Source organism: Bubalus kerabau, chromosome 23, assembly GCF_029407905.1.
Source record: "Bubalus kerabau isolate K-KA32 ecotype Philippines breed swamp buffalo chromosome 23, PCC_UOA_SB_1v2, whole genome shotgun sequence".
NCBI lineage: Eukaryota > Metazoa > Chordata > Mammalia > Artiodactyla > Bovidae > Bubalus > Bubalus kerabau.
This window is the reverse complement of record NC_073646.1, coordinates 3,067,834-3,090,568: the sequence shown is the minus strand read 5'-3', so window position 1 is coordinate 3,090,568 and position 22,735 is coordinate 3,067,834. Positions and strand designations below refer to the sequence as shown.

At 60.0% G+C, this 22,735-nt stretch overlaps 1 protein-coding gene across 1 annotated transcript; it reads right to left on the bottom strand.

Moving 5' to 3' along the window:
• Positions 1 to 202: 202 nt before the first annotated feature.
• On the bottom strand, positions 203 to 22,592 carry KCTD5 (potassium channel tetramerization domain containing 5). The gene is made up of 6 exons (XM_055562475.1): positions 22,278 to 22,592; positions 12,957 to 13,065; positions 12,282 to 12,373; positions 10,608 to 10,703; positions 6,625 to 6,750; positions 203 to 1,728 (listed from the first exon to the last, which is right to left on the bottom strand). The coding sequence occupies exons 1-6, from the start codon at positions 22,527 to 22,529 to the stop codon at positions 1,699 to 1,701; spliced, it is 705 nt and encodes a 234-aa protein (XP_055418450.1). The 5' UTR covers positions 22,530 to 22,592; the 3' UTR covers positions 203 to 1,698.
• Positions 22,593 to 22,735: the final 143 nt, after the last annotated feature.

Below are 22,735 nucleotides of genomic sequence, written 5' to 3'. Positions count from 1 at the left end.
GCACACGCTTGACTCGGTGTGGCATCGGCACTCTTTAAACGATTCCACAAGAACCAGGTGAGGCGGCGAGGGCTGGCCTGGCCGTGGTGGGGGTCGGGCTGGACAGGGACCCAGGCAGCCAGCAGGGCTGCCATGAGCCCAAGGTGGTGCTTCCACGGCAGTGGCTCTTCTGTGCGCTTTAAGACACTACCAGCTGTTCTGCTCAGTCATAAATACACAATTTTATTTGCTATTTTCAGGGGAAACTTAGGCATTAAACTGTAAGGTGATAAAATACGGATACCTAAAAAAGTACAAAAGTATAAATATCCCCTTAGAATAAATTTTAGTGAATTAAGTCTTAATATCTTTAAATTAAAAAAACAAACAAACCACAAGCCTATCTATTATCTCAAGGTCACAAATCAAATGATGCGAAGCAGTCAGCGGCGCCCCATGGTATCCCCGAGGCTCCAAGGGGAGGGCGGGTCTCGGGGCCGAGTGTGCCCATGGAAAGGTCGGTGTGAAGCCAAAAACGCTGAACCACGCACAAGAGACCTTACAAAAAGAGGTAAGTCCTAGTGCTGGAGAACTTGGTTCATCAGGTAATATTGGCAAAGGAGAAGAGGGGCAGGCGAGAAGCCTCCGGTAGCGTCTGGAGCCAGGCAGGTCGGCACCCGGACGGGATGGGGGGCACAGGTCCCCAACCCGCTGGGGAAGGTCAGCTCTCAAAGCGCGTGGACAGCCGTCCTCAAAGGAATCCGATCCGGCAGCTCCAGCGTCAGGCAGGGGCTGGCCATGCAGGCTCCTCCCCAGCGCCCCAGAAATGTCAGAGAACTGCATAGTTACACGAGCGCGCAAGCCGGCAGAGGCTGTCCGTGTGCGCTGTCAACGCCCGACCTCCAGCGCGGCCTGGAGTCTCAGCTCCGGGAGCCCGTGGACAGGCCTCCCGCCCCGCCCTCCAGCCCAGGCGAGAGCAAGGCACTGCGGGGCGCCGGCTGCCCCCGCGCCCCCGGGCGGGCCAGACAAGGCAAACTCGTCCCTCCCTTTAAGTGAGGGGACAGGTCCACCCAAAAGGCAGCAGCACTTTCAGGCGTCTCTAGGAAGCGAAAGCACTGGCAGTCTGTCCATACTGGGAAAGAAAGGACGCCACGGTCTCTTGTCGGGAAACTACAAATGGAGAAGCCTGGGTCGGCCCGGCCGGGTCAGGCCCAGGAAGTAGTGAACACGCGGAGGCCGGGAGAGACCACCAAGCCGTCACGTCTGGGAGGCACAGCAGACCCCCTGCCCCAAGGACCAGGGTGGTCAGAGGGCACCCAGAGCCTGGGGCACTGTGCCCACCTCCTACCAGCGAGGCCCAGGCTCCATTACAGACTGTTTATGTAGCACCAAGAACGCAGTCCTTGAAATGATCTTCAGTGATATAAGGGCCAGTTCAGGAGCCCTGCCTCGGGCCCGAGCGGCACTTGGGAAACCGAGCGGAGGTCCCCACAGAGATGCCCACCCAGCAGAAGCTGCCTGCGAGCAGCGATGCCTGGCTTCGGACAGCTGGTCCCGTCTCTCACCACCCACCTCAGAGGCAAAAAAAGCATTCACACCCAGATCTCTAGAGAAATTGTCAAAAGCAGGTTTCTTCTCACGGCCAAGCTTCCTCGACATGGCGGATCATTGCGTCTTGGGAAAAGGTAAAACGTCTCTTCAGCTTCAACAGTGTGTTCCTCACATCCTCGAACCCCGTTCTTGCAAAATCTGAAAATGCCAAAGGCAGACAGTGAGGACTCAGGCTGTGAACAGAAAGGCAGCGTTGCGGGCTGCGGCCCGGGAAGCAATGGACATGTAGAGGCTGCAGAAAACCACCGAGTGACCGCGCTCGAGGCAGTCGCAGGCCTGTCTCCACGGCGCCTCCAGGGTCGCCTGAGACTCACCAGCGCGGCCCCAGGGGACAGCTCCTCACCGAGGGCCAGAGGACCCCAGCTGCATCTCCCGCAATGGCCTCCCAAGGGTGGGAGGCTCCCCGCTCCCAAGGGTGCCAGTGCCCACCTGGGGGTTAACTGCCCCCAAACCTTGATTTTCTATCCAGCTCAGCTTAGTCCAGGTGGAAGACACAGGTGTGTGACCAGGGCCCCCACCCAACCGGCCCTCATTTTCCTTCCATGCCCCACTGCAAACCACACCCCTCCAACTGGCCCCCCAGGCCTGCCTGTCACCCCCTCATCCACACACTGCCTGGCTGAGTCTTGTCTTCTGTAACCAGACCCTTGGCCTGGGGGGCCGGCTCCCTCTTTGTAACCAGACAGGGCTCTGGGACACATCCCTGACCCCAGGTACCAGGATAAGAAGGCCACTGCCCAGCCAGGCCGACCCAGCCCAGGCCAGAGCAGTAAGATAACCTTCCCTGCGACCTCACTGGCAGCAAAAGAGGCCTCCTGGGGGCATTTTCCACTTGCGTTTCGGAGCTGAGAGAGATATGGCCCTGAGAAGAGGTGCTGAGCCCTGAATCCCCCGAGCTCAGGCCGCGCCTGGGAGGGTGAGCTCACACGGAGGCTGGTCAGGTGAGGCCCTGCGGGCACGGGCAGACCGCTGTCTCGAGGCCAGTGGCTCCCCACCAGCACAGCCGCCTGGGCCAGCCTATCACGTCCCGTGGGCGTGTTCCAGTGACTCAGGAGACGTTCAAGCTGTCCAGCCCACCTCGACAGCCCCCGCCTGCCACGGCGTCCGACAGCCAGGTCTCCAGGCCGCTCTCCTGCCCTGCCTACCACCAGCCGCCAGGGAGGTGCACCTTCTGCTGGGCTGGGGGTGCAACAGGCTGAGGGCCCCTCCTCAGGCTGGACGGGGCAGGCCCCCAAGTTGGACTTGCCTGCTCACTGGGAAAGGCCTGGACGGGGACGCGGCCTGAGAACAAGACCTGGGGCGATCTCAGGAGGGCCTGCAGCCCTGGCCCCATGGCAGTCTGAAGGAAAAGCTGGAGTCTGGGGGGCCGCGAGCCACCCACTCCGTGGAGTCCAGCAGGGCAGTGGGCATCTGAGATCGCAGGACTGAGACATGGGAAGGTCGAGCGGGCTGGGAGTGAGGGACCGTGCGGGAGGGAGCGGCCCGCTGCAGCCGGAGCCCCAGCATTGTCTGCACATGAGGGCAGAAACCTCGCTTGGGAGCTGTGGCGGGCACAGCCCGTCTACCCAGACGGGCTCTCACCTCAGCCACCGCTGGCAAGAAGGCCTGAGCCAGCTCGCGGGAACAGAGCAGGCCAAGCCCGGTACACGGCAGGGCCCCCAAGGGCCGGGCCAGTCCAGGTCCAGGGCAGCACCCCCAGCAGTCCACACCCGGAGCCAGGGTCTCCTGCAGGCACCCGTGACAGCCGTAACGGGGGTGGTGCTGAAAGAAGCCCCGCCTCCTCCGGGAGGCTGGCTCCTCTGCGCTCCTGCACCCTCACTGCGGTTCACCTCCGGCCGGGCTGAGGCTGAGCTGAGCCCGAAGGGGCGGTCACTCCAAGCTGAGACGGGCCCTACCCGCAAACTGCACGCCTGACTCCAGGCTGAGAAGAGGGAAGTGAGAAACGAGTCAGGACCGTCACAGCTAACGGTCATCGCATCTATTCCGCGTGTCCCTTTTCTTGGTCCACGTGGCCGCTGCAAAGTTTAAAACGACAGCTGGAGCCTGCGCTGCACTGGCCCAGACCAGGCCCTGCAGACTTTGCTCAAAGGGCTAGGCGGCAGACACCGCACGATCTCCAGGTCAAGAGGCACAATGAGGATATTATGTACTTGTACAACCACCAGAAAAACCACCAGTAACAACGAAGAAGCCATTCCTGGCCCGTGCCCCCAGACCAGACCTCAGGGCTTGGGGGACCCTGGGCGACGCTGGCGCCCAGCCCCTCTGAGCTCCACTTCTGCTGGCAATGTGAGGGGGCAAGCCTGGCGCTCCCTGCTGATCGGGTTCTGGCCAGGCGGAAGCAGGGCCCTGATGAGCAGCAGGGCTGAGGGGCACCCCAGGGTCTCCCAAAATGGCCAACCGGAGGGTTGGCACAGACTCCTGTCCACCAGCAAGCCTCATGAGGCGCGGGGAGCAGGGCGTCAGGGCCCACCCTCTGAGGCACAACACCGACTCCTCAGCCCTGAGCCAGGGGGTGGCTGGGACAGGGTGGGGAGACCGTGAGGCTGGGGCTGCGTGTCCCCGGGAGGCACAGGCCTGAGGCCCAGCTGCACCCCCAGGCAGATACACACAGCGCCCGGGGGCCCCGGCCAAGGTCCCACCCCCACGCGGGCATCCTTTGGGGGACACAGAGCCCCGCTCCCGGACAGGTCGGCGCGGGTACTGAGCACGGAAGGGCCTCTGTCAACTACAGGTGCGGGGCAGACGCGGCGGGGGAGGCGGGGCTCAAGGAGGCGCAGGCGCGTGGTCAGTTTCGAGGGCGGCAGGCTCACCGTGACATTTACACTTAATCTGAGTCACTGTCACCGGGACCCGTGTCCTCGTCGTCACTCTGGCTCGGCACGTGGCGGGCGGCAGGGAGGAGAAGAAGAGAGGGCGCGTCAGTGCAGGCGGGGTGGGGGGCGGGGGGCGCCCACCCTTCAGTGCGGGCAGGGCGGGGGCAAGGGAGCCCACCCAGATGGGCAAGACTCCTCAGTGCAGCCGTGCTGGCCACAGCGGAGCGAGCTGCGCCGTCCCTGTGTCCCTGAGGCTGCAGAGTTCTCCTTCCCTCCACGTTGTGAAGCACTGGGCCAGGCCCAGAACCTGGCCGTTACCTTCGGCTCCTGGGAGGCCATGACCTCCAGGACACAGGGTGGGGTCAGTTGGCCGGGGGGCTGGAGGCTGCGATCAGGCACATGGGCGATCGATCACTGATCCATGGATCAATCATGTCTACCTAACCAAGACCCATAGACTGGGCTGGACACAGGTTGGGGGTGCGTGCTTGGGGGCAGGGTCCCATGGCCCCAGGGGCACCTCGGTGAACTCCAGGGGCCGACTTTCTGGCCTCCGCCCCACACCCGCTCTGAGCTTCCTGTGCACCGCGTGCCTGACCCCGGCGCCTGGGCCCCTTGTCCGGCTGCCCCGCCCCCACTCTCTCGGGTCACTTCCCCCGAGACGCGTGTGTGGGGGAGGCCAGCCCCAGCTGCGGCCCAGGGAGGGGCCATCGTGACGGGGCTCCTGGAGCTCACGGCACTGCTCCCCCCAGGCCACACACGGGTGCCCCCGACGACACCCCAAGTGGCGCCCACGGTTTCCCACAGCTCTGAGGCCCCCTCTGCTACCGCCCCATTTAGAAGCCGCTGTGGTGACCACACTCCAGGACCAGGTATTTCTGGAGAGAGAAACAGGGCCGCGCTTCCGCTGGCAAAGGCATCTGGGGTCATGCCCGGCACCCCGGCGGCACAGACGCATCCTCCCGCAGCTGAAAAGCACCTGAGGGAGATGAGCCGGATGGTTGCCTGGGGAGCTTGGCTACACCAATTTTTCAAGTTCAGAAATAAAAGCTGCTAAAAATAGACAACTTACAAAGAGCCCTGCAAACACTCAGGGAGACAAGGCTCCTCTGGAGGCTGGGGCTCTGGGGAGGTGGGCCGACTCTGAGCCCCTGAAGCCCCACTCCAGGCAAGGCATCAGCACTCCTCACCTCCGGACCCTGGTAGAGCCCTGGCGAGGAGGCGCCTGCAGCCCTGGAGGAAGAGGGGGACAGTCACCACGGACTGTGGGCGCGGTGACTCTGCGGTCCATCCCAAGCCTACACCTCCAAGGAAGACCCTGAAAGGCTCATGGCAACAGTTCTAGGCCCAGAGCAGACGGGGTGCCCCTGGGCAAGCATGTGGGGAAGGCCGGGGAGCCCCAGTTTAACATCATCAGGTAAAGCCCTCCCAACTCAGGCCTTTCCCATACCCCCTCAGAGCACCTCTGATGGCCACCTGAGCCTCCCCCAGGGCCGTCTGTGGGCCTGGCCTCACGGGCTGGCCGCCACGGAGCCCTGGGCCCCCTGAGCCGGCTGCAGGGTCGTCCAGGCACCGCTTGGCCCACAGGTTCGGAAGTCCTGCTCATACTGACGCTGGACTCTGCACGGACAAACACATCTGGAGTCCTGACCCAGGGACGAGCCCAGAAGACATGCGTTAGAACCTGTTGCCTCCGGGGAAGGGTAGCAACCACCCCCTGCCCGTTTTCACCGTGGCTGCACTTGAGCTGCTCTGGGGAGAAGTGCCCGATGGCCCGCAGGGAGGGGCCGGTGCCGCGCCAAGAGCGCACTCCGTGGAGTTGAAGAACCACACACCTACCAGATCTGCCCCGTCTACCCCCACACCTGGGACGGAGGCCCTGCCCTCCAGCCTCAACGTCCCGTCCCCAGGAAAACATCACGGAGAAGTGCAGCCCCCACCAAGGAGGGCACTTTCAGGAGCAGGCCGTGGGCAGGGGCAGTGAGGGCGGGGGCCTGGGTGTCCAGTGACCCCACAGCCCACGGCCCAGGGATGTCTGCGCCCTCTGTTTCCGAGTTTCGCTTCCGACACGCCTGGGGAAAATGAGGGACGACAGAGCAGATGCACAGGGCGAGCGGGTGGCCGCGAAGCCCACGAGGCTGCAGCACAGGGACGATGGCGAGCGGCGACGCGGGAAGGAGGGAGCCAGCCCGGCAGGCGGCGGGCACGGTGCACCCACCTTGGCCTTCTCGCTGGGCTCGCTGGCGGGGCCGTGTGGCGAGTTGTGCAGCTCCTTGGAGACCACACACAGGAACTCGGCCTGGTCCTCGCTGCCATAGTTGTAGGAGGAGCCGATGCTGACCAGCTAGGGGAGAGAGGGCCAGTGGGACATGGGTTGAGAGCTGCCCCCAGCTCAGGACCAGCCCACCGGGAGGGAAGCCTTCGGAGACACCCAGCCGAATAAGCTAGGGACAGGGTTCAGTCGAGAGACTTTTTATGAGCTTACTGAAAACACAGTCTCCAAACATCTGGGCTCAGGCTCAAATGTGTGCGCGCGCGCACACACACACACACACACACACGAAGCCATGCGGGACGGGCCTCCTGTGCCGCGCGTCCAGCTCCTCTCGGGGGTCCTGGCTGGGCCCACAGAGGACAAGCAGTGACCAGGGAGGGGAGTGTGGCGCTGGAGCCGGCAGCGAGCAGGCAGGGCGCTGGGGGCCCCTCGGAGCCAGGCCCAGGAGGGGGCCACAGTGCTCTGCCCTCTCCGTGAGCAAGGGCCAGAGCACATGTGCATGAGCACACTCGAGGGCGAGCCCCTCGGGGAAGCCAGGACTGGGGCTTCCTCGCGCTGGGGCTGCTGACCAAGGAGCAGTTGAGGAGGGCTGGGCTGGCACCTTTCATGACGATTCACAGGGGCGCCAAGAACAGTGTGATTATTTCAAAATACCCCCGAAAGGGGTCACCTTAACCAGGAGAGATGCCGGGAGCCCTTTAATTTCTCCCTTGGGTAGTCTGCTCCAGGGGACACTCTGAGGAGCCAGAGGGGCCAGCAGGGTCATGGGGTTGTGAGGTCAAACCTCAGAGTCTCAGCCTGAGACACAGGCACAGGGACACTGAGCTTGTGGGGGCGCTGGCTACTCACAGAACACCCTGGCCGTGGGCAGAGGCCCCCAGGTAACGAGCTGCAGGCCCCTGGCACGAGGGGCAGTGTGCCCGCGGGACCGTCAGAGCGCCCTGGACAGGGCAGCAGGTGGGTGGGAGGAAGAGACTCAGCTCTCGTCCCTTCTCCCTGTGGTCCTGGCCAGGGCGCTGCTGATGAAGCGAGCGGCTGGGTCGGGCCAGAGTCGGCAGCGCTGCTCGGTCACGGGCAGGACAGGGCAGGAGCGCGCCGGGCAGCCCCCCGGGAAGGGCCCTGGTGCCTACAGCAGCACCAACGGCCTTGGAGGCCGAGGCGGACACGGACCAGGGGTGGGGCTGGAGGACACACACAGATACACACACATACACACACACACCCCCATACACACAAGGACGGACACACACACACACACACACATACACACACACACCGATACACATAAGGACGGACACACACACACACACAGATACACACACACACCCCCCCATACACACAAGGACGGACACACACACACACACAGATACACACACACACCCCCCCATACACACAAGGACGGACACACACACACACAGATACACACACACACCCCCCCATACACACAAGGACGGACACACACACACACACAGATACACACACACACCCCCCCATACACACAAGGACGGACACACACACACACAGATACACACACACACCCCCCCATACACACAAGGACGGGGACACACACACACACATACACACACACACCCCCATACACACAAGGACGGACACACACACACACAGATACACACACACACACCGATACACATAAGGACGGACACACACACACACAGATACACACACACACCCCCCCATACACACAAGGACGGACACACACACACACACACACACACACCCCCATACACACAAGGACGGGGACACACACACAGATACACACACACACACCCCCATACACACAAGGACGGACACACACACACACACATACACACACACACCCCCATACACACAAGGACGGACACACACACACACAGATACACACACACACACCGATACACATAAGGATGGACACACACACACACACAGATACACACACACACCCCCCCATACACACAAGGACGGACACACACACACACACAGATACACACACACCCCCCCATACACACAAGGACGGACACACACACACACACATACACACACACACCCCCATACACACAAGGACGGACACACACACACAGATACACACACACACACCCCCATACACACAAGGACGGACACACACACACAGAGATACACACACACACCCCCCCATACACACAAGGACGGGGACACACACACACACAGATACACACACACACCCCCCCATACACACAAGGACGGACACACACACACACAGATACACACACACACCCCCCCATACACACAAGGACGGACACACACACACAGAGATACACACACACACACCCCCGTACACACAAGGACGGGGACACACACACACACAGATACACACACACACACCCCCATACACACAAGGACAGACACACACACACACACAGATACACACACACACCCCCCCATACACACAAGGACGGGGACACACACACACACACCGATACACATAAGGACGGACACACACACACACACACAGATACACACACACACACACCGATACACACAAGGACAAACACACATACACACAAGGACGGACACACACACACACACAGATACACACACACACACCGATACACACAAGGACAAACACACATACACACAGATACACACACACACACCCCCATACACGCAAGGACGGACACACACACACACAGATACACACACACACACACCGATACACACAAGGACCGACACACATACACACAGATATACACACATACACACACAGATACACACACACACGGATGGAGACACACACACACACACACACACACACACACAGATACACACACACACACACACCGATACACACAAGGACAAACACACATACACACAGATATACACACACACACACCCCCATACACACAAGGACGGACACACACACACACAGATACACACACACACACACCGATACACACAAGGACAAACACACATACACACAGATACACACACACACACACCGATACACACAAGGACAAACACACATACACACAGATATACACACACACACACACAGATACACACACACACACACACACACGGATGGACACACACACAAACACACACACACATAGAGATACACACACACAGAGATACACACACACACCTATACATACAAGGACGGACACACACACACAGATATACACACATATACACACACAGATATACATATATACACACACACCTATATACACAAGAACAGACACATACACACAGATACACATACATAGACATACACACATAGGTACACACACAGAAACACACATAGGTACACACATGCACACAGATATTCACACATACACACATGGGTACACACATGCACACACACAGAGATACACTTAAGTACACACATGCACATAGATACACACACACACAATCACACACACATATAAGCACACACACGTATATACACACAGACACACAAAAACACATGCACACACATGTATATACACAAGGACACAGAAGTACACGTGCACACATGTACACACACGGGTACATACACAATCACACACGTATACACAGACGCACACACATGTATATACTCAAGGACACACATATACACACACAAACACATCTCTACACACACATGTAGAGATGCCACAGAGAAGCCCAGGGAACAGTCGTACCACAAAGAAGCAACTGGACGAGGAAAGATAACTGTGGAGTGAAGACTGGGCAGTGGGACCCTAAGACCAACTCCTGCCGCCACCAGCCCTGCGCCCACAACGATCCAGCCTGGGCTGGCACAGGTTGCTGCTAGTGAGAGGTGCGGGGGACACCCTGGGGACCGAGCTTCCAGGAACCGCAGGCCTCCTGATGCCTCATTACTGGTCCCTGGGGCCGGCTGCCCTGAGCACTGGGCAAGGCCTTGGCAATCAGCAGCTTCACTGCCCTGTGGGCTCAGAGGCCTTTACCTGCTCGAACTTCCAGCCATCGGACATGGTGGAGACCATCTGCGTGAGCTCCTCCTCTTGACACTGCAGGACACGGTACACGTGCTTCACCGGCACCTGCGAGAGCAGACACGGGCGAGTGTTCCCACTGGGGGCCAAGCCGGGGACAGCCCCGGGCCCCGGGGAGGCCCACAGGCCCGCCCACCTCTCAGCCCAGGTCGTAACGCCCACAGGAACACCAAAGCAAAACAAACATGTTGGAATAGCTACTGTCTTCTGCTTCCCCATCCGCCTCCAAAAATATTTCTATTTCTAAATTCCAAAATAAAATGAGTCATGTTCCTGAAACCCGAGAACACCTGTGGCTGGATGCAAACACATGAAGGCAGCCCTGCCTGCGCCCTGGGGAGCCTTACCAAGCGTCTGACCCCAGCAGCAGGACCGGCCCGGGCCCACCCCCGGAAGACAGCACTCAGCTGAGCACGTGGCTCGGACAGGAGCCCGTGGGCCTTCCCGTCTGTGCACCCCCACCCCAAACTCCACCCAGCTCCACTCCCAGCCTGGGCCACACTGCCAGAGCTCTGCCCTGACGCCGCCCCAGGGACAGGGTCGCAGCCCCAGTGCTCTGGTCCCCACACGGCCCAAGAGCCTTCACCGGGGACACATGGAGGGCGCTGAGCGCTGCCCCGCCTGTGTGGGCCTCGCCCAGGTCCCCACGGGGTGGGGGGTGCAACGGCACAGGCACAGAGGGCTGGGCTGGCCCAGTCACGGGCTTTGTCTCTGAGGGGGCTGGCAGCAGGGAACCAGGCTGCACACTGGCCAGAGATGACTGTGGGGCCTGTGGCCGCATCACCTGCCCTCCCCCAGTCCCTGACCAGCCACCTGGAGTGGCCGATCTCAGCAAGCTCTTCAGAGAGGCCGAGAGTGCCAGCCCTGGGGCTGCAGGGCCCCGGGGGGAAGCCCGGCTCGGGAGGCAGTGGCAGGGCGGTGAGAAGAGTGGAGACGCTTAGTCAGGAACACCGGCTCTCAGGGAAAGTGTGCACAGCGGCCCCGGGTGGGGGCCTGGGCAGGGGCTGCACTCTGCAGCCACCGCAGAGCCTGGCACCACGACAGGACCACTGCCGAGACCCTCAGGAGCCTGCCTCGGGGAAGGTGTCAGATAGCTGCCTCAAAATGCACTGGCCCAACAGGCAGCAGAGTGCCCACGCCAGCTCCAGCACTGCTGACCGTGGCCAAGTGCAAACAGGTCCCACGTGGACTCCATGCCCTTGGGACAGGGTCAGCATCAAGAGCTGTCCACTGAGCCCTTCCTTCCCGATCAGAGCCAAGCCCGCTCTGCCTACACCCCCACCCCTGTCCCCATCAGCACCAGCCCACCGCCAGCTCCCCCAGTCTCCCCGCAAGCCTTCCGAATGGGCCAAGGAGTTGGCCACCACAGGACCTTTGCACTTGCGGAGCTCTGCCTGCAACACCCGCCCCGAGACGGCTACACACACAGAGGCCCATGGAGGCCTCTCGCTCGTCCTCCGCCCCTCCTCACTGGCCAGGGCACCAGCTGGCAGGCACTGCGAGAGGTGCCCAGAGGGCAAGGCAGGGCACAAGGACAGCTCCAGAGGAACTGGTCAGCCGGGAGAAGGGAGTGAGCCACATCACCAAGCAGGTCTCGGAAGGGTTCTGGTGTGTCACCCATCTCACCTGTGATGTTTTGCTGTCTCGCTCTCTAATTTTGTCCTTGACGAGTTTTATTAGTGAGGTGATATTGTAAAATTCCGCTTCCTCCAATACCCCTAGGATAAAGAAAAATAACTAATTTCAACCAGATGAAATAAATGCTGTCTCTGCCCCGCAGTGAACCCAAGGCCCATGCACACATATAACAGACAAAACACACATGTATATACTAAATAGATGCTGCAGAAAAAGATGCAGACATATGGTCACAGGAGCAAGATGGGCCAGAATGAAGGAGGGAGTTGGCACAGCTCAACAAGCAAAACAGGGCCGAGCCCTGGGCTCTCAGGACACCCGGCTCCATGCCAGGAACCGGAGCATGGCCGGTGTCTGCAGACATGGGCAGAACGCAGAGCCGGCAGCCAGGCTGCCCTGGAGGGGAGCAGACCCAGGGTGGGCGATCCCGGGGACCCCGGGAGGGGCGTGGCCCCCAAGCAGTGTCAGCCAGGACCCCAGAGAGCAGCGGGCCCCGGGCCAGAGCCGCCCTCCCTGAAGGACAGGGAGTGAGAGAGCTGCAGCCCCCAGCGGGCAGGCTGGGCCTGAGACGAGCATCTGCTCGGGAGGGAGCTGGGGAAGGAGGGGGGCTCCGTTCCTGGGGCTGGAGGGCCCCCACTGCCTGCCCCTCCCTCTCCGACTTACCTTCCTCTGCCAGGTCTTTGTTAATGACCAGCTTCCCATGTCTCAGGTAGTTCAGCACAGGCCCAAAGTAGGTGGGGTCTCTGTCGATTAAGTAGGCACCTGTTTCATCCTGCAGAGAGCAAGAGACAAGCTGAGCCCAGACAACAGGGCGGTTTCTGCAGCTGGCCGCCAGGCCACGGCTAGAGGGGTCTCACCCCCAACCGGCGCGTCAGCGCTCGTGCCACTTCAGGGGACCCCAAGCAGCGTCGCCTGCCTCAGCACCCGCGGCTGCTGGCCCTGACCCATCACCACTGCAGCTGAAACTGAGTCTCAGCTCTGTGGCGGCAAGGTGACCGCCACTCAGAGGCAGGGGGGCCATGCACAAGACCTCTCTGCTCAGCTCCCAGGACTCCTGAGGCGGGTTCACCTTTCGCTCAGTCAGGCCCGCCCCCTAGTGACCCCACTCTCTCCCCGGCACAGTGGCTGATGGCTGCCCTGCTCATTTCGGGGCTCCTCCCTGGGCAGGACTGGGGTGGGGTCCAGGCTCAGGGAACAGAGCTTCCCTGTGACTGACCACCGAGGACCCCTCCCCGATAGGTGGCGCCTCCAGGGCCTATCTTCAGAAGGCGCCCCTCCAGACCTGGTGGGCCCTGCCCCCCCGCAGGGCCAGCGTCTTTCTGATGCCTCGCTGCCCGCGGCAGGCCTTTGGCGTCAGCTCAGCGCCATCCGGGCGTGGCTGACGGAGGTGGACACACACGCCCTGGCACAGGGGAGGCTGTGGTGCCCATACGTGGGCACACCAGTGGAGGCCTGTGGCAGCCCTCGGTGCAGAGGCAGGGCAGGGTCTGTGCCAAGGAGAAGAGTCTGGGGTCCACAGAAGGCCACGGCCCCGCCGCTTCCAGGACACTGTGTCCACTGCTCTCTGGTCTGCTGAGTGCGACCTGGCCCAGGCTGCCATCCAGCAGGGCTGCTGGCTCCTCCTCTCATAGGAGCCCCCTTCCCTCTGCACCTGGGCCAAGGGCCCCAGGACTCCGCTGAGACAAGCAGGTGACTCATAAGTCAGGAAGTGTGGGGCTGGCCTCCCTGTCCAGCAGGTGCCTGCCGGGATGAGGCTGGGGTCCTGGAGGCAAGGGCCATGGAGGACGCAGGGGCAGCTGACGGACCGAGGCTCCAGTGCAGCATCAGGGTGCTCACGGTAGGAGGGGGTGCAGTAGAAGCCCCTGAGCCTCCTGGACATGGTGAGCCCACGGGTGCCAGAGCCACTCTCAACTGTGAGGCAACGTGCTGTGCGAGGGCCCCCTTCTCCCTCGTGCGCATAGAGCCCGGAATTTCGTGCAGTAAACCTGGAGGCCTCAAGGGTTTTCCGTTGAGTCCAGGAGGAGCAAAGGCGGCCTCTGGGATGGACCAGGGGATGTGAGGATGCACGCCTTCTGTGTAGTTCTACCGTTTTCTATCTCGACTGCCTCCGTGCCAGAGCACGGCTGCCCGGAGCTGGGCACCTACCCACCCTCAGGGCACATGTGCCAGCTCCCCAGGGTCCCAGGACCCACTGCCTGAGCTGGCCTCCAGGGGCTGGGGCCAGCCGGAGTGGGCTTCAGGGGGGCCCCTGACACGCCACGTGTCTCCCCTGCAGCGTCACCAGCTGAGGGCGGGACACCCAGTCCAGCGGCTGCCACGCCGGCCCTGCGCCCCCTCCGGGGAGGGAAACCCCCCAACCTGGCCCTGGAAGTGCAGGCCCCAGGCACCCTGAGACGCTGCAGGGAAGCGGCCACCTCCTGGCAGCGATGGGCCCGCCTCTCCAGGACGGACCTGAGGAGTCTTCTCGGCGGCCTCCTCGTGGGCCCCACACGGCTCTCGGGCCCAGTCTCTCTGCAAGCACCTGTTCTGATCGGAAGGGCTTCCTTAAGAAACACGGTCGAGACTCCGGAGTCAGGACAGGCCGAGCAGCAGTGTGGGGGCAGTGCTCACTCTACGACGGCACATGGGCCCCTGCCCAGAAGACCGCACACGCTCACTTGAGGCACTCAGGCAGGAGCTCTGCAGAAGCCGCACCCTAGCACTGAGCCCATGCTGGAGCCCACGCTGCTGGAGCGCATCTGCGCTGGCGAGGGCAGCCGTGCCCTGGGCCGTGACTAGGCTGCACCCGGGGGCGCCAGGGCCCTGGGCCCTCACGCTGTTTGTGTGTAAGCGGCCCCGGGGCATCCAGCCTAAGGCAGAAATAAAAACACAGAGCACACAAAGAGAGAAGACCCCTTGTCCCAGATTCAGCAGCCTCGGGCTCACCTGAGCCACAGGACAGGGAGGGCGGTCTCCGTGCTGTCTAGTTAGCAGCGGGGGAATGCCGCCCGGCGCCAGCTCACGGGAGGATGAGCTTGTGACGTGTGCCTGGCCTGGCCAGGCGGACAACAGGCAGGAAGACTCGAGGATCTCTCTCCTGCCCTCAGTTTATATAACAAGCCTGTGTCACATTCATACAGTGGTGAGGCTTGAGGGTTTTATTTTTTTGTAAAAGAGCCAGAATTAAGATTGCTTGCTCAACAAACCTTTTTTTTAAAAACTGACTATCCCCTCTTCTCGCCAAGTTAGCGTGTGACCTGCTTCCGCAGTGCTGGCTTTGAAATATACATCCACCCAAAGGCACAGAATGGCTGAACTTGCTCATGAATATTTAACAGAGGCCATGCCCACCAGGCAGCTCTCACTGTCTGCTCACTTTCCCGCCCTGCCCGGGGCTGAGCCGAGGGCTCCAGTGAACAGTGAACCTGGGCCTTGGGCCACAGAGGCAACGCCCTGGCCACAGCCATAAGTGCCCTGCCCCCGTCCCTCCTCTGGACAAGCCCATGCCACAGGCACCCATGGGACCCCTGACCTGCAGTCAGAGGAGGGAGGCAGGGAGGGGAATCCCGATGGGAGACCCCACGCACACCCACCCCAGCCCCTGGTGCTGGTTAGGAGGCAGCGCGCCTGCCCGCCCATGCCCGGCCCGCATGGTCCAGGCAGGTTTGAACGCCCTGCCAGCAAGCACTGTGGGTCAGAGCAGGCAGCCGCCCATGCAAAGGGCCATAAAAAGGAAAAGGGGCATAAGGGACGCGGGTGGAGAAGCCGGGCCCTCAGGCGAGACAGTAAACAGAGGAATCCTGTTACCGTCTCACTGTGCCCGGCTCCTCTCAGCCACCTTCCCAACTGCAGCAGACACACCAGGAAACACAATGTGACCGTGGCTGTCGGCCACCGGCGGCTATAAGTTAAGGGGGTGGAGTGTCCCCAGCTAACGCAAGGTGTGCTGTCAAAATTCCCCATCTGAGATCTAAACGCAAAAGCGTGGAGTTATCTGTGCACAAACATGTGCAAGCAACATAATTAGAAAGACATTTCTCTCTGAAATTACCCACTTAAGGGATTCTGTATCACTTAAAACCTTCACCTCTGCCTGCTTTTCTCTTTAGTTTTCTACGGTTTGACAAGTCCCTGACCTAGAAGAGGCCTGAGACATCATCAGTTCCAAATGAGGAAACGGAGGCCAGAGAGCAGAGGCCCGCGCGGGCAGCGGCCGCACTCATGAGCGTGGGAGAGCCGGCGGCCCCGGCCGCACGCCGCCCTGCGCACCGTGGAGGGGCATCCCTGCGGCACACGCAGGGAACGGAGGGGAAGCAGGGCCCTGGGCTCCTGGGGCCCCGACCCCAGGGCACCTCGCAGTCCTAGCATGTGGCTTAGGAACAGAATCTAGGGTGACACCCACGACTCCAATGACGCTGACTCAGAAGCAAACCACAGGTGCATGACAGGACCCCCACACGAGGCTCCTGGTTCTTCTCTTAGAACCAATCCACCAGGGGGTGGGGGGTGTAGGGAATCACACCAAGCTCCCTGAACAAGCAGAGATGGCTCACAGGACCCGGGCCCGCTTGGAGCAGACACTGTATCAAATGTGTGCAGAGACAGGGGCCAGGCACCCAGGTGTGGGGCAGTCGTGAGCAGGACGCTGTGGGGAGACCCACCAGCCATGAACACCTCTGTCAAAGGCAAGGGGGCAGCCACCTGTCCGGACTGCTCAGGTACTTCCCTGCCTACAGACAGTAGTTACAGAGCACCTGCAAAGAATTCCCCTACAGATGCCACGCTGCTTATCTTGGTGGGGAGAGAGAGAGGAGAGGGGAGAGAGAGAGAGAGAGAAAGTGAGAGGAGAGAGACGGGAGGGAGAGAGAGAGGGAGAGGGGAGAGAGAACGTGAGCAACCAGGTCAACCTGAGATGGAAACAGGCAGGAACCACGGGAGAGACGCACCCGCAGACAGGGCCCAGGGTCCCTGGCACAAAGCTCCCAAGCAGCTCTGCCAGCCTGGAGGCGAGGCCCCCTCAGGCCTGGAGTCTCCAGTCCCCTGGATGCCAGTCACAGCAGGCAGGCAGGACACTGCAGCCAGGATGTTCACCACAGGCTCATGCCGCACCCGCTGCTCCTGAGGCCCCCACGGCACCGCCCTGCTGGCTCCCAGCAGCCTTTGTTCTCCTCTGAGCCTGGTCCTGCTGGCGGAGCCGGTACAGAGTTCACTCTCCCTTCTTGCCGGGCCGAAGGGCAGGCACACGGCTCCTCTGCGCCCTCGACCAACTCCCCGTCCTCACTGAGGCCTGCCTGCCTCTCCCTTACTGCTTTGAGAAGCCCACCTTGGTCTATTCAGCGGCAGAGCCAGCCCTAGCCGAGCCTGACTTGCAAAGTCAGCCAGGAACCTGGACGCCCAGCCCGAGGACACCAGAGCCCCCCAGAATGGACCCTGATAAGAGACGCAGGGTACACAGCCTCCCTGAGGCTAGGAGCCTGTCCCAGAGGCACACGGCCCAGAGGAGCTGCGCCCTGCAAGCTGAAGGGCATCATGCTTCCTGTAAGCAGGGAACCCGTGCCCCTCCCCCGTGGTACAGCCCCAGTGCCCAGTGCTGGGAACGGACCCCCAGGGCCTGTCCTGAGAACTGGCAGCTTGAGAGGCCTGCAGGGGGGTCTGCAGAGCCCAGTGCCCACCCCCCACCAAGGGGCTGGCCCAGCAGCCGGGGCTCCCTGCCAGTGGCATGAAGTTTGCACGCATTGAGTTAGTGTGTGTAAGTAACAAATGGAAACAAAAAACAAGTTCCAAAGGTGAGAAATTCTTGGGACATTCTTTCTAAAAACAAAGTGCGGAGGTAAATAAAGCCCAGGGAGTGCCATCTCTACTTCCTGCGCCGTCGCTGACGCAGCGTGGGGCACCCGGCGGGGGAGCTGACGCCTGCATCCCTGGTCCTCAAACGCCCCTGGGACTCTGGCTCAGAGAGGTCCAGGAACCCAACCCACATAAGGGCAGGTTGGGTTGTGGGTGGAGTCAAAGTCAGGCCTGAGTCTAAGTGGGCCACCGTGGAAAACGCCCCGCAGCCCACCAACTCTAGACCACAATGTGCTGGGCGCTCTGCAGGCTGAGGAGAGCTGCCCAGCGGAGGCCTGGGAAGCGTCCTGTGCTCGAGGCAGCCCGCGGGTGTCCTGGCCGCGCAGACTGTGCCCTGGGTACCAGGCAGAGTCAGTGCGTTTAAAGATGGTTGGCCCAGTGACTGCAGTCCTCGGGCACCTCCGGAAAGCAGTCGAGCGCGGCCACCCCAGGGGAATGCGGCCACGGCCAAGCCCCAGGAGCTGGCATCTCTATGTTCTCATACAACTCTGTTTTGCAAAACAGGCAGGTGGACCACAGCTTTCTGACCGCTGCTGGAAACCGAGGCCAGTCACTGTCCCGCTGGCCAAGAGTGAGTGAAGGCCGCCCAAGCTGTCGGCAGAAAGAGGAACTGCTCTGCAGCAGACGACCACTTCCTCCTGGCCACCCTCGGACGGCTAGCAGCCGAGTCCACTGGCCTGAAGCAGCTCTCCCCTAGAAGCAAGCCCTTTCTCAGGACATCCCTGCTCTGACGCGTGGGCTGGTCAGGGCCAAGGGGCCTTGTGAAGAGATGACTGCGGCATCCTCAGCGAGTGAGCCACCCCCTGCGCTGGGGCATCCCCCGCCAGGGGCCTGAGCCAGGCCCGGGGCCAGGGCTGAGGACGGGCTCGGAACTCAAGCAAAGTGTGAGATGAAACGCACAGCCCCTGGGGACCACCGCTCCTGCCTCACACCAGAACCCCAGCCCTCTCGGTGGAGCTACGATGCTCACAGCCTTTCACCTCTGACTTAAGTCACACAGAACATAATCTGGCGTTTCACTCTAAGTAATCCCCACTTCTCCTGCCAAGCAGCTTAAAAGATAGTCCTTCCACCCACACCCCCGTCACTTAGCCCTGTCTGTGAAACTCCTTTCACTATCGTTCTAATCCTGAAACTCTAGCCAACACCTGGGGGTCAGCACAGGCCAAGACCTGTGTAGGATACAGCATGTCATCAGAACACCTCGACAGCCCACCTCTCAGAGACCCACCTGATGCCCCCACACCTGCAGCCCCAAAACTAGGACAAGGGCCCTGCTGAAGGGCAAAGGCTGATGAGAAACGCAGTTTTCTCCAGACCTGGCTCAGTGGCAGAGAATGAAGCCCCTCCCCTGCAAATCCTATTTAATCTGAGTGGTTTCCAACCACCAAGTAGTATTTCCTGTTTCCCTTTAATTCCTAAAGCATCTCCCCACCGAAGCAGGGATGGACTTAACTCTGAACAAACTCAAACCTGTTTTCAACAATGCCACTGGGCTAGGAACCGTGGAATAGAGAGACAGCCCAAGTGAATCACATGCCGGGTATTTGCACAGCACTTCCGGGAAGAGGTGCTACACCTGGCCCGTTCCCGATGGAAGAGGGCAGAGAAAAATGGCCCAGGACAGCAGATGAACAGAGGCCGAGATGAAGGGCGCAGTCCCGGCCCTGCTGGGGAAGCACCAGGAGGAAGTGAGAACTCGCACTGGGGCTAACTGCAGAGAGAACGTCACGGCCGCCGGGGGCCCAGGTCAGAACAGCAGGCGAGAGAGCAGTGAGCAGTGGGGCCCAGAGACAGCCTGGCTCCCCGCGCCCCTAACAACCTGGCTGTCCGCTGTTGAACGAAGCACTCCTCCACAGAAATATCCTGACACCACCTTTCCCCCCAGGCTTCCTGACAGAGGTCCTTGCCAGACATTCTGTGTTTAATAGCAAGCTCTAGGCACTCTCCCAGCAAACTCCGAACCCATCAGGCTCCTGAAAGATTCCAGCCTTCGACGTCTGGGAACTCCTCCCCATTAAGTCTCCCCACCCAACACGACCCAAGCACTACTCTGCAAGCCCAAGTGCTCAATAAACACGAGAAATATGCCCAGCAGGAAATCTTCCAGTAGGTGCGTCCAGCCCTGTGAATATCTTTGAGGTGTGCGTCCATCAGTCTTAACTATGAGGTCTGGGTTTGGAGATTTTTACACGTGAATCAACATCCTGTTTTCTCTTCCAGCACATAACTGCTAGCATCCCACTCTTCCAAATGAGCCCCTTTCCCTCCACCCTCAACCTCAGACTCCTTACTCAGGATTTCGTTATCCAGGAGTGAATCTCTGGGACATTCTTTCATCAGAACGAAAGGGGGGAAAACTGAGGAGAATGAGTACCTTATACATTTTGTCATTTGAAGCAGAACACTACTACTATGACTAAAGGGAATTAGCCTTACTCTTTCTGGCAAGTTCACATCTGTGGCTAAAGCTAACTCATAGTTACTATCAACTCCTTCATGAGACAGAAACCGTATCTGCTGCATTACCTTCATGTTCTGAATTCCAACTTTACAAATAGATGAAAAAGAGCAGCTGTAACACAGATATAATTTATACTCTGATAAATTACCCCCTGCAAAAAACTACTATAAAGTGTAATTTTTTTAAGCAGTCTTGAGATATTAAAATGAAGGGATAAACTGACTTAACAGGCAAACTATAATCAGCCCTGAATCAACTGTCTCAGCGCTGAATAGACAGCACTGCCTCAAAACAACCCAATGGACAAGAGCAATGTAAAAATGGGCCTCAGCATACAAAACAAAAAGGCTCAAGTAGAAATGCAAGTGAATGACCACTAAGGCTCACTGCTTAAACAGTAAAACATACACCCACACTATAAAAGGAAAATCACAGCTAACAAAAGCCTATTTCTATCCTGGAGATGACTGTCATTTTCTGGGAGGTCAATTCTCTGAGAGCAGAGAGCTTGGTCAAATGCGCAATGGAAACAGCTGGGCAGCCGCGGGGGAGGGTGTGTGTGGGGTGGTGGGAACCGGAGAGCTGGCAGCCCAAACTCTGATTTCTACCCATGACTGGTGGTTTTGTGGTAACTCGAGCTCTCCTTTCCTGATCATAAGGTCATGCCACACAGAAGATGGTGTCGGTCAGGCTTTGCATCCTGAAGACAATATGAATCTTTCTGAGAAGCCTAGGCCTGGCAAATGCTGGGCTGGCAAGGCTCCAAGCCAAGTGCAATTATGTAGGCTCAAGTGAAAGACAGGAAAGTTAGAATAAGACTTGTGAACTAGGAAAAATATAGGTAAAAACTGTTCTTCCAAGTGCCTTTTCTGAGTGTCAGCGCTGTTCAGCTCGAGACAGTCTCCTTCAGGCACACAAATCTTGTAAATGTGGTCATCACAATAGTTTCTGCACAACCGTAGGAGCATTTAATCTGATGAAAGACAATCGGCAAACCAACCTAGAGATTCCTATCCTTCGGAGAGGGCACTAAGAAAACTAGGTTACTTAGAAGACTAAAAAAAATTTCCTATCTAGCCCTTCCTTAACACTCCTAAGCCATGCCTTAATATAAGCAACCCTCCTTTTGAAAAAGCACTCTATGGACGGCACTTTCTCGGAGTGCTGAGTGGGTGCGTGTTGCGGCTGAAAACCATGGAGCATCAACTCTCTAAATGCAAGTCACTGGGAAAGAGAGGCCACCCACGTAAACCCCCACACCAACGTTAAGTCAAGCGTCTGGAACGTGAGAAGACGAGAACACCGGGGCTCTCAGATTCCAAGGCCAGTAAGTACACCACGGGACGGAGAAGAGAAGGTGTTCGCACCAGGGGCCAAAGAATCTAGGGACGAAAGAAAGTAGATCCACAGTAGTCTGGGGTCTGGAAAACCTCCTCCACAGAAGAGTAGAGAGGGCGAGACAGAGAGGCACCCAGAGGCGGACGGGCAGGGGATCCTTGAGGGTGGTGGGCGCCAGAGCGCCATCCTCTCTTTTCCCGGCCCGAGAAAAGGAGTCGCGAACCTGGGTCAAGCTGGTGACGGAGAACGCGGGGCTCGGAGCCGAGGCGGATCTCCTCAGCGTGGGGCAGGGGGCGTGCGGCGGGCCGCTGACCAGGGCGACCCGAACCCTTCTGACTGGCCCGCGCGGCCCTCACCTTGTCCGAGTCCAGGTCGGGGTCGGCCTGGCACAAACGGTAGAGGAAGGATTTCGGATCCCGGCACAGCGTCTGCCGAGTGGTGAGGAAGTAGGTGCCGCCGACGTTGAGCCGGACCCACTTGGACACGCTGCCAGGACGCTGGGCCAAGGCGCCGAGCCCCGCGCTGCAGCGCCGGCACAGGCCACCCCCCAGCCCCGCCCCGAGGCCGCCCGGGGCCGGAGGCAGCAGCTCGCAGTGATTCTCCGCCATGATCCCAGCAAGCCCCGCCACAGCTCCTCGCCACCGGAAGCGTCCTGTCTTTAATACAGTCCTCCGAGCTCTGTCCCGCCCACGGGTCCGCCTTCGTAAAGCGCCCACCCCGGCGTCACGCGAGAAGCGGAAGTTCCGGCCCGGAAAAGCGGCCGGCCGTACCTTCTTCCGGCCGGAGCCCGGCGCGGCGTGGCCCGGTAACGCCG